At 35.5% G+C, this 11,859-nt stretch overlaps 4 protein-coding genes across 7 annotated transcripts in view; 3 read left to right on the forward strand and 1 right to left on the reverse strand.

Moving 5' to 3' along the window:
* Positions 1-4,683, forward strand: part of LOC103454295 (protein ROOT HAIR DEFECTIVE 3 homolog 2-like) — a 19,372-nt gene extending 14,689 nt beyond the window's left edge. Inside the window, exon 16 of the mRNA XM_070821301.1 lies at positions 4,608-4,683. The gene's annotated coding sequence lies outside the window, so the exon portion shown is untranslated. The remainder of the gene's footprint in view (positions 1-4,607) is intronic.
* LOC103423324 (uncharacterized) overlaps positions 1-5,373 on the forward strand; it is a 5,800-nt gene extending 427 nt beyond the window's left edge. The window contains exons 2-6 of the mRNA XM_070821928.1: positions 100-1,497; positions 1,609-4,178; positions 4,608-4,682; positions 4,810-4,905; positions 5,314-5,373. Of these exons, the coding sequence (XP_070678029.1) occupies positions 100-1,497; positions 1,609-4,178; positions 4,608-4,682; positions 4,810-4,905; positions 5,314-5,373 (4,199 nt within the window). The remainder of the gene's footprint in view (positions 1-99; positions 1,498-1,608; positions 4,179-4,607; positions 4,683-4,809; positions 4,906-5,313) is intronic.
* The window catches only part of LOC108170255 (uncharacterized), a 91,831-nt gene that overhangs the window by 27,932 nt on the left and 52,040 nt on the right, over positions 1-11,859 (reverse strand). The window lies entirely within an intron of this gene.
* LOC103413668 (replication protein A 70 kDa DNA-binding subunit B-like) overlaps positions 5,076-11,859 on the forward strand; it is a 14,419-nt gene continuing 7,635 nt past the window's right edge. The window contains exons 1-11 of one of the 3 annotated variants that reach the window (XM_070821292.1): positions 5,076-5,217; positions 5,314-5,416; positions 5,571-5,690; positions 5,783-5,886; positions 6,434-6,541; positions 7,065-7,166; positions 7,567-7,767; positions 8,632-8,783; positions 9,750-9,832; positions 10,317-10,388; positions 10,580-10,625. In XM_070821292.1, coding sequence (XP_070677393.1) covers positions 9,786-9,832; positions 10,317-10,388; positions 10,580-10,625 — 165 coding nt within the window. In that variant the 5' untranslated portion in view covers positions 5,076-5,217; positions 5,314-5,416; positions 5,571-5,690; ... (4 more) ...; positions 8,632-8,783; positions 9,750-9,785. Of the gene's footprint in view, positions 5,218-5,313; positions 5,417-5,570; positions 5,691-5,782; positions 5,887-6,433; positions 6,542-7,064; positions 7,167-7,566; positions 7,768-8,631; positions 8,784-9,749; positions 9,833-9,917; positions 10,058-10,316; positions 10,389-10,579; positions 10,626-11,859 lie in introns of those variants that run through there. The other 2 variants (XM_070821293.1, XM_070821291.1) reach the window with 2 other exon arrangements.

Consider the following 11,859-nt stretch of genomic DNA (forward strand, 5'->3'; position numbering starts at 1 on the left):
TTGCATTCTCTTGCTGGTTTGAAAATTTAACATTTCTTCTATGATCAACTTCTATTCATTGGTTTCATTTATGCTTCTATTAATCTTTGTTTTCTATAGGAATTGATCCAGAATATGTTGATTTTGGATTAAGAGATTGCCAATGTCAATACTGCAATGCTCTGTTTTGGCCTGCAGAGCAAACAAAGAAGCATGCTAAGCATACTTCCTCTGTTTCAACCCCGCAATTTACTGCGTGTTGCATGAGCAACAAAGTACACTTTGCACGTGCTAAACCCACTCCTGCTTATTTGGAACATTTGTTAAACCCCATGAATTCTCAAGCCTTTTTGAAGTTTAAAACAAATATTAGATCATATAATTCAATAATGGCATTAACTTCAATGGGGGCCAAAGTTGATCCGTCTATCAACAAGCGTCGGGGTCCATATGTTTTTAAGATTAACGGTCAGGTACATCATTTGATGGGTTCTCTGTTGCCTCCAGAAGGCATCGATCCTAAGTTTGCACAACTGTATATTTATGACACTCAAAATGAAGTCAATAATCGTATCAATTGTTTCAATGGATCAGAACCGTCTGAAAAACTTGATCAACAGATTGTTGGTGACCTCATCAAAATGCTGGATGAGTGTAATGAAGTTGTTAAGCTTTTTAGGCTCGCCAGGGATAGGATTAATGAAGGGTCCATAAGTAATTTAAGGCTGCGTTTATATGGTGCACAGAGCAATCGTGATGTGCAGTACAATTTGCCGACATGTGACGGGATTGGTGGGTTGATAGTTGGGGATATCGGCCAATTTCACACCGAAAGAGATATTGTTGTGGAGCATAAGACTGATGGCCTGCAGAGAATCACAAAGTTACATCCTAAGTACATGGCACTTCAATATCCTCTTCTTCTCCCATACGGTGAAGATGGTTATAGGAAAGGTCTCCCTTGGAATCCCAATTTTAGGGGGAGAAAACCAAAGGATGGCAGCGGGGTATCCATGAGAGCATTTTTTGGTTATCAAATTCAGGATAGACCAGGCCATACTGACACCCTGTTAAAAGGTGGGAGATTGTTTCAACAATACTTGGTTGATGCATATGCGACACTTGAAGAAGATAGGTTAGATTTCATTAGAGCAAATCAAGATTCTTTGAGAACAGAAGGTCTTAAAGGAATTCATGAAGCACTTAAAGCAGGAAATGCAGCTGGTTCTGCTGTTGGCAAGAGGGTTATTCTGCCAACTTCGTTTACAGGTAGTGCTAGATATATGATAAATAATTATCAGGATGCCATGGCTATATGTCGTCAGTTTGGAAATCCTGATTTATTTATCACTTTTACCTGTAATGCTAAATGGCCTGAAATTATTGAAGATCTGCGTGATAAACCTGGTTGTAAAGCTGAAGATAGACCAGATCTAATTTCTAGAATTTTTAAGGCAAAACTTGACCATATGATTAAATACCTCAAATCAGGAAAACCTTTTGGCGACGTCGAATCTGGTCAGTATATTTTTCTTGGCCAAAATTTTCCCTTTATTTCTTTTTGTCTTTTTGATACAAATCTAAAAAGTCTATAATTTTGATGTATCTACATTCTATTTTGATTAACAGTCCTTTACACAGTGGAGTTCCAGAAAAGAGGTCTTCCTCATTGTCATATCTTACTTTGGGTCAAAAAGCATTATAAGTGTCATTCTCCTTATGATGTTGATTCTATAATTTCGGCTGAGATTCCTGATCAAAGATGTGACAAGGCTGGGTATGATGCAGTTTCACAATACATGATACACGGTCCATGTGGTGCTGCAAATAAATTTTCACCTTGCATGAAAGAAAACAAGTGTTCAAAAAAATTTCCTAAATCTTTCACAAGTGAAACCACTTTTTCTGACGAGGGTTTTGTTAAGTATAAGCGTCGAGATATAGAAAATCTTTTTGTTCAAAAAAATGGAATCAAGCTTGATAATGCATTTGTCGTCCCTTACAACCGTGAGCTATTATTGAAGTATCAAGCACATATAAATGTTGAATCATGTTGTCAATCGATGCTTATTAAATATCTTTTTAAGTACATAACTAAAGGTGCTGATCGAGCTAGAGCTGTTTTCGAGGATGAAGAGTTTGATGAGATTGTGGCTTATCTAAACTGTAGATACTTATGCCCTTACGAAGCAGTTTGGAGATTGTTACAGTTTCACATTCATTTTAGAGAACCATTGGTTCAGAGATTGTCTGTGCACCTTCCATCTGACCAAAATGTGGTTTTCAAAGAGACTGATGATCTCAACCATGTTGTTAACAACCCTAATCTTGAAAGCACAATGTTAACACAATGGTTTCAAACCAATGTTGAAGACCCTGATGCACGTGAGTTATCTTATGTTGAATTTCCTACAAAGTATGTATGGAAAAATGATGAGAAACAGTGGTCCCGTAGAAAAAAAGGCAGATCTTTAGGTAGGGTTGCATATGTTCACCCTGCTGCCGGTGAATTATATTACCTGAGATTGTTGCTAAATTACCAAAAAGGCAGCTTTGGATTTGACCATCTGAGGACCGTCAATGCTGTTCTTCAACCCACATTTCAAGCTGCATGCACCTCTCTTGGTTTATTAGGTGATGATAGGGAATGGAATAACGCTATGTTAGAAGCTGTTCTCACTGCATCATCCTCTCAACTTAGGCAATTGTTTGTCACATTGGTTCTCTTTTGTGATGTTGCTGATCCATCAGCTTTGTTTGAAACGCATTGGAAGACGATGTGTGATGACATTGTGAAAAATATGATGAATGCTTTTGGCTTGCAAAATGTTTCTAAATACCAAGATGAAGTTAGAAATTTACTTTTGTACGAGTTAGAAAAACTGTTTGTTGCTGCAAATAGTTCTTTGTTGAAGCATCACTTACCGCAACCAAGCAATTTGATGATGGATAGGCTTGCAAATCGCAGTTTGAGAGAAGAGTTAGATTATGATGTGGACAAGATGAAACATGAGCACTCGCTCTTAATCAGCCAGTTAAATACAGAGCAACAATATGTTTATAACAGTGTCATGGAAACAATTGACAACAATAGATCCGGCCTATTTTTTGTGCATGGTCATGGTGGCACAGGTAAAACTTTTTTGTGGACAACCATCATTGCTAAAATAAGATCCCAAAATCAGATTGTTTTGGCGGTGGCTTCATCTGGAATTGCCTCCCTCTTGCTACCTGGTGGAAGAACGGCTCACTCTAGATTTAAAATTCCCATCAACATCACAGATTGTTCAGTTTGTGAAATAAAAAAAGGGACTCATCTTGCAAAACTAATCATTGAAGCTGTTCTTATTCTTTGGGACGAAGCCCCCATGAATCATAAACAATGTTTTGAAACTCTTGATAGATCTCTTCGTGATGTTCTTAAAGGGTCAAGACCAGGTTTCGACCATTTGCCATTTGGGGGTAAGCCGATTCTTTTTGGAGGTGATTTCAGGCAAATTCTTCCTGTTGTCCCAAACGGAAGCGTCGCTGACATTGTTGAAGCTTCATTGACAAGTTCATATCTTTGGCCCTATTTAACTATATTCTTTTTGAAGCAAAATATGAGACTTTCAAAGACAGGTTTGGACGAAAGGGAAAAACAAGAACTTGCTCATTTTGCAAAGTGGATATTAGACATTGGCAATGGTACTGTTGTCGAATCTTTATCTTCAACTGATGAAGAAAGCTGTTGGGTTCAGATACCCGAACAATTCCTTATTCGTTTTGATGAAGATCCCATCAAAGCCATGGTTTCAGCTGTGTATACGGATTTCATGACAAATTTTCAAGATGTCCCGTATTTGAAAGAGAGAGCTATTGTGACACCACGTAATGATACAGCTGCTGGAATAAATGATTTTCTGTTGGGTATGGTACCCGGTGAAAGTCGTACCTATCTCAGTTTTGATTCAGTGTCTTCTTCAACAGAAAATTTAGAGAATTTAGACGTGCTTTATCCAACAGAATTTCTAAACCAACTTGATTTACCTGGTTTGCCGCATCACAAGTTGGTTTTGAAAGTTGGCACCCCAGTGATGTTGATCAGGAATTTAAACCAAAGTGTTGGGTTGTGTAACGGAACACGATTGGTTGTGATCCAATTAAACGACAGAATTATACAAGCAAAAATCATTACAGGAAGCAACATTGGTGAAAAAGTTTTTATCCCCAGGATAATTACTGAATCATCTCAGCACAAATTTCCCTTTATCTTGCGAAGGCGACAGTTCCCTCTAAAAATTTGTTATGCGATGACAATCAACAAAAGTCAAGGACAATCCTTGAAAATTGTCGGTTTGTATCTATCCCAACCTGTTTTTTCTCGTGGGCAACTATATGTTGCGGTGTCTAGAGTCACCTCAAAAAAAGGTCTCAAAATTGTTATCACTCATGATTCCGACATGCCTTACGGCTATACAAAAAACATAGTTTATAAAGATGTTTTGAAACATTTGCATGAAGGTATAACTTTGCATTATTATTTTGTCCTTTTATTTATTTTTCTAAACATGACTCTGCCGTTACTTTGATAAATCAGCTTAGTAAGTTTTCAATTTAATTTGGTTCTCAATTTTTATTCTATTTAGATTGATGGAGATGATGCCGCTTCATTTTCCAATACCATACTAGCCAGCAAACAAGCTCCAAATCAGGGTTTGCAGGTTGGTGATCAAAATGTGATTGTAATCAATATTTATATATAGATAAATAACTGAAAGTTTTAGTTTCAGAGATGAAATAGGTATGAGTGCTTATTGAAATCTGTTCTATTGTGGTTTTTTTTTGCAGGAAAAGCAAGAAATTACAATTGAAAAAGAAAAGTGTAATAAGCAGAAATGTATCACCATTGTGAAAGCACTGCAGCTTTTTGGTGAGCTATCTGTTGTATTATATCCTTTGTCTTTCTATTTGCAAACTTTTATTTAAATCCTAGCATAATAGGTAACTGCAATTTATTTTTGGATTTGGTTCTTCACTGATGGGATGTTGTGGGGGCGTGATTTGCGGGAGATAGGGGAGGGGATTGGGTGCAGAGAGAGGTGAGGGCAGGTGCACGATTAGGGGGACAGAAAGAGAGTTGATTGGGTCCACCATGAACAAAGCTCCTTTGAAGTTCGAAAGCCCGATATGAAATGCAATTTCCATAATCCTGTTCGCCCTGAAATCCGACAATGTCCTCATCTCCTCTCGCGACCTGTAAGTGTTACTCCACTTTGGTTCTCAGTAATATGGAGTTTGTAGCACTTTTGGCTTTTCAATTCTAAAAATTTATTCTTTAAATTCTTTTTGCAGATATTAAGATTGTACGACCTGGAAGTGACGGGCATACCAAATGGATCCATGGATGGATGAAACTATGAAGAAGACTCATGTCAGCCGCCAAGCTACCCGAAAAGTGAGGCTTCAAATTTGAGTTGTCTTTCATATCTGTGTGTGATTTTGATTTCTTTGGTTCTGGATGGGTTTTGATTTCTTTGATTCTGGGTGGATTTTGATTTCTTTGATTTCTGAGTTGGCTAATTTATGTGCTCATTTATTTCTTTATACAGCTTCCAAATCTTGCGTGGATTTTTCAATGAGTTGCACACCTCAATTCGGTTGTTGCGGTTGACAGGATTAAAGCCCAGTTTCAGCAACATTTACTCCCAAATCGACTGTTTAACAGATAGGTATTTTCTTTTGCTTTGTTGTTGACAAAATGAAAGCCTGTTATGTAAATTGATCGCTTTTATCTCGATTTTTTGTATTAATTGGACGACAGTGATCCTGACATGGCAGATCCTCTTCTTCAATGGTAAATGACTGAAAAATATTGTCCCATCACCGCGGAAAATGAGCTGTCCATTGTGACCATAATCCATGGAGGTAATCTCACCGTCAAATATTTTATGAATGACTCTCCCACTGTTAAAATTGAAAACTTGAAATATAGGTGTAAAAGTTCCACCAAACAAATACAATCAATTAAATTGATAATATCCTTGCAACCCTATAACATTATTGGAATAAAAAAAACAAAAAAAATACCTCCCTCATGTTTCATAAAAAGGATAAGCAAATATGAAAGTAACAATATAAACTTTTTATATGGGGATGTCTAATAAGATGTTCCATTGTGATTGTAATGCAATGCATGCAATAAATGGCGTTTTGTTCATCTTATCAGGAGCAGTAAAATCTTTAGTTATAAAGTATGAATCCGTGTTCATATTAATTTGAGATCCAAGATGTTTTTTAGACTAAAAGAAAGAGTTATAAAGTAAATATGGCTGCAGCACCATTGGACCAGAAGACCACATACTTTAACAATATATGATGAAAACTACTCATTGTTCTCTTATTCATTTTCTAATTCTTCTCTTTAAGATATAATATGAAAATCTTATTTCAAAATTGTGTTTTTTCCCTTCAGAAAAAATTTGGGCTATAAGAGCTCAGTGCAAAGCTTCCTGTAAGCATGGGACAAAACCAAGGCACAGTTCCACGCAAGGTGGTTCAATCGTTCATTTTCGTCTAATTGGTACTTGCCCTCCAATTATTAGATTTCTTGCAATTTTACTTTTGCAGTGCTCTTATAGTTTGTCATTTTGTTTTGAGATGCTTTTAATTCTTATTACATAGGGGAGCAATAGTTCATGTGTGTGAATTTTTGTTTGGTTGTGTTTGGGGTTCAGAAGTGGATCCATTATGCATGGATAGCTGGCTGTCAGCTTATCCCATGTATCTCTTATGTTTTCACTTTATTAATGTGCTGAATTATGGTTTCTCTCTAAATTGAAGAACTAAAAATCGCAACCAATCAAAAAAGTAATCAGATTATGAAATGAGTACTTTGCTTTCTCATCATTTGTCTGTTTTGTAATTTTCATTTATTCATCTTCTTTTGACACTCTATTCAATTGTATTTTTGGTTTTCCCTGCTTCTTTTATTTTATGCTTGCATGTTCTTTTGTATGCCTGATGTCTTTCTCTACAAGCTATGCATGAACATTTGTTGTTGTTCTCAACTAATAGATATAATTTCACGAATTATGTTTTTAAAGTCAGGGAAAAGACTTCTTCAGCATAACTGGGGTTGCCGTGGGGTTGCTGGGACCTGTTTTCACTACAAATAGGATGTATCTTTTATATAAAAGAAAAAAATGGTGAGTTCACAAAATTTCATTCTTCATCTTGATTTCTTTGATCATACTTTTTCTTTCATTTTGATTCTTCCGTTAGCTTTGCTAATTGCTACCACTCAATTTGCAATTTAACATCAATTACATGCTAAATGAACTTTAGAGATCAAGTAGGGAGTGGAATGAGAGGAAAAGTCGTCACTTTCTCTCAGCTCTCTCTAGACAAGGTTTCCAAATAGTTTTCCCTTATTTTTTATAATTGTTTTTTTTTAGTTTAATGGGATGGAATTAAATAGTTAAGCTACCATACTAATGAATGTGCTTTATTGAATTTTTAGTAATCAGAATGTGACAAAATGAACACCTCTTTGTGTTTTTAATTTTTCTCACCTTTTCGGATTCAATCCCATGCCGCCATGTCCAGCTCGCTCGGTTACCATAATTGACACAAAAATTGGAAGTACCATATACCCAGTCACAAACACTCAGGAAATCACAGCCACGTGAAAAGAAGCTTCCTTTTTTTGCTGGTCAAAGAAAGCTACTTCCTTTAAAAACCAGAAAAGTCAAAGCGACTGCCTTTTCTCTCTCTTCTCATCACCATCACTTTTTGTGTCTAATTGGAGTAAGTGTTTTCGGATGCCCCTACTTTGAATCTTCAATTTTTTTCCCTGCGTCTTTATTTACATTCTCAGCTTTTACACTACAACCGTTAGATCTGTTATTTTGTTTTCTCTCTCTTATTTTTTTTTGGTTTTCAACAATAAAGTCATCATCTTGCTTCCCCATTAACATTTAGCGCAAATAAACAAATTCAAGTTTTATATTGGGTTTAATGCATGCCCAAGATTGGATTTTGGGCAAAGTTTTTGAAAGTTAATGGTTACATTGCTGACGATTAATATGTAAACATGTTAAATTCAACCAGGTGCATAGACTTGAATTGCAACGTTACATTTCCACTTTTATTTATAATTGCACCATAGAGAACCACTATAATTCTGAATATTGTTATGCTAATTAAACGCTTAATAAATTTTGTAAAAAAAAAAAAGATTGTATATGGTTCCCACAAATTTAGAATGTGCAAGAACTAGGAAAAAGAATTTGTATACATTGTTTGTTCATTTAATTTTGCTAAATATTAATTTTACTCTAATTGTTTGCTTTGTGTTTTAGGTTTTTGGAATTTTGATGTTTGGTAGTTATTTTGTGTTTCGATTAAAGCATTTGGTAATCTATGACTCTGTTGGTGCATGATCTCAGGATTCCAAATATAGTTCTCAAACTATATTTTGGGATCCCACTTCATATGCCAATACATTTTGTAATATGGATCAATGAAATTAATTGCTAATTTTTAGACTTTTGCATAACCTGATTTCTGAGTTCGACTCTGCAAATAATTTTAAAATACAGTATAACCTGATTTCTTAGTGGTTTGGATTTATGTAATCTCATCATCTCATGGTTTCTTTTTGTTGAGCAGAAAGCTTGGGAAATTGTACAGGTCCCATTCAAGAATTTGGTGATGATGGTTTCATGATTTGGATGGCTGGGAGTATAGTGTATTTGTTTAGCACTGAATCACATTTTCCGCTCTTTGGCAACCCATAATCACCTTACATGGTGTAGAGAAGGGTAAATGATTCTTATTCTGTTAATTGGTCTGTATGTGTTTGATTCTCCACTTCAACTCCTTTATTTGGTAGTGTTATATATTCTGTTCATACAGTATAGACTAATGCTTAAATTAGATATTGCTAAACTTCTAAATCCTTAGCTGCTCTACCTTGAATACATTTCGAGTTATTTTATATAAGATTTTCCCTTATGAACAAGTAAACTAAATGGAGTGATTCTTATATTTCTTAAGATTTGGTTCCCCAAAATGATTGTGACGATGATGAAAAATGTTTATTATGTGATTTTAAAAAAAAAGGGTCAAATACAGTAAAAGTAACTCAAACTATGTCATTCAGGGAGGGAGGGAGGGAGGGAGAGACAGAGAAATGGATTTGGTGAGAGTAAGGCATGCGGCTCGCAAGCAGACAGAGTTCTAGGGTTTAAGAGTTGGTTTCAAGAAAGTGAACGGGCTAGAGTGGGGGTAAGGCTTGGGCTGGGTTTGTGCAATGGTGCTGGATTAGTTACAGACAGAGAAGGCGATGAGGACGTGGAATGTCAGGGACAGGAAGGGAGAGGGAGGTCTGCCAAAAATTAGGATTGATGGTGAGGAGATTTTAGGGCAGGCATGAGGCCATGCTGCCTCTGAGATAGAGATAGAGAGAGACACACAGAGAGAGACAGAGCGAGAAAGGGCGGGATTTCACAGATTTGCAAATTCATCCCCTTGCTGACAGTTCCGATCTGATTTGAAGATTTGTCAACTGGCTATAATTTCATGGTAGCTTGGTTTAAAGCGGTTCCAAAATATGGGATCGTTTGGAATATGTTCCCCTCTCTCTCCATCTCAGATCTCTGCAGTTTCATAAATTAGGGTCACAAATTTCTCTCTAACTTCTGATTTTTTAATTTGTGCTCAGTTTTTTGTTTGTTCAGATTTTCGACCTATGGTCTGATTGACATTGGGTTTGCTCGAGTTTACAGATCTATGTGTGCAGCAAGCAAAATCCTTTCATTCATATGAGCTTCTTGATCCTCTTTAACTTCACAGCAGCTGACCTACCTGGGTCAGTAATCTTAAATTGATTTGTTAATTTCTGTTGTTAAATGTTTATCTTTAATTGATTCCTTCCAGGTTATTTTCGTCTGCAGCTTTTCTTTCGGCTCCAGAATACCATATGGAAACATATCATCTTTCTCTTCTCTCTCTCTCTCTCTCTTTCTCTCTTCATGATCTGTGTCTTTCTTTCTTTAGGTGCGCACCATCAGGGTGTATTATTCTTTGTTTTCAGGTCAGTTTCCTTTTTTTTTTTTTTTTGGTTTTTTTTGTAGGTTTTTAGTTCGTTAATTTGTCACTATGTTTAGATTTTTCGTTCGTGCATGATTAAATGGGCATTCGGTTTTGGTTGTTGAAAATATGATTTTTTTTTTCTGCTTAAGCTTCTTCCTCTTTTTTCTAGAATTTTTGGATTTCAGTTGCAACGGTAAACAGAACACTAAAATCGATATTGGCAGTTGTATTAATGCATTTTCATTTTCGTTGCTTTGCAGGATAGGTGCATTGAGACCTAAAAATGTATGCGTGAACTTCATACATTTTTGTGAGGCTCGGAACCTTGAAGGGTAAGTGTTTTTGCTTTGTTGTGATGTTAAAATGATGTGAGTGTTGGGGTTGGGGAAGGATACTGGTTCTTCCAGATTACTGGATTATGGTTGTTAAATTGACACGTTCTTAGATTATTGGATTACGGTTATTTACCTTCTCTTTGAGTTTAGCATGTTTGAGAATTGATAATGGATTTACTATGTTTCAGGATTTTGGATCGTTGGAGTAAAAACTTGGTTCTTTGGCATTTGAAGGTATATAATCATACACCTTTTTTTGTTCAGAGCTTAATCAAGAGGACAGCCTTATTTAGATTTTCTTCTCTGTGAAAAAGTGAATTAGACCTCAATTTTTTTAGCATTCTCTAATTTCTGTGATGTTTGATATGTATTTTATGGTTTGTGACATCTGTTATACCAATGTTTACTAAACTATGATTCATGTTTTTTATTATAGGGCTAAACATGTTCGTCCACCGAAAAAATGACTGACTAGAGTCTCCATTATAAATTGCCACAAAGTTGCTCTGCCGTTTTTTGCCTTTAAAACATGTACAGCTGAAAACTTAGTTGTTGAAGCAACAACAGAACCTTTTTTTGAGTTTTTTGTAACTGCTTAAACAAGTGCCTAGATTCTAGAGTATGTATTTTGTCACCTTAACTATAGGGGAAAATATGTGTCAACTACATCTTCCTTTTGTAACTAACAAAAACAGGCATCCTACATCTTTATTCCTTTGAACATTTGGCTTTCTTTTTTGTAAGTACTTAAACAGGTGCCTAAGACTGCAAGGCCTGTATTTTGTCACTATAACTACAAGGGAAAAATATGTGTGAACTACCACTTTCTTTTATAACTTATGGAAACAAGCATACTGCATCTTTGTTACTTTGAACATTTATACTTGAAAGATTAGCTTCCAAAAAAATTGCTTTTTATTTAATGTTGATATGCGTACTGTTTTTAGTTAATAGAAATTGGCTGGTAATTAACAATATTACCATTTAGATGCCTTCAATTGTTCTTATTGAAAGTATTTAGTTGAATTCTACTATTTACATCAAGCCATATATACAATGATGTAATTCTAAAAGTAGAGATTTAATGGCATTACTATGTTTTTAGTTCAATTCAATGATACAAACTGTTAATTTCCTTTACAGTTACTTTTATTTCAAGACACTGCACTCTTCTTTCAATCCCACATTCTTATAAATCCTCAAAATATTATTTTTACGCAGAATTAGTTTTGCAAAATACACACGACGGTGTTAAAATTGAGAGTTATTAAAATAATATGATTTCCCTGGAATCTGACGGTGTTAAATTGCAACAACTAAATTTTTTCCGTTGTATTAAATTTTCGAAGCGCTTCCTTTACACTTTTGATAACTTAGCAGCTGCAAGAAAAGCACAAGCAAATAAATTTTTATTTTACTGCAGCTAGGGGTAGATGGGTTAGGAAAGTGGGAAATGGACCAGTTTTTG

Source organism: Malus domestica, chromosome 05 (assembly GCF_042453785.1).
Source record: "Malus domestica chromosome 05, GDT2T_hap1".
Lineage (NCBI taxonomy): Eukaryota > Viridiplantae > Streptophyta > Magnoliopsida > Rosales > Rosaceae > Malus > Malus domestica.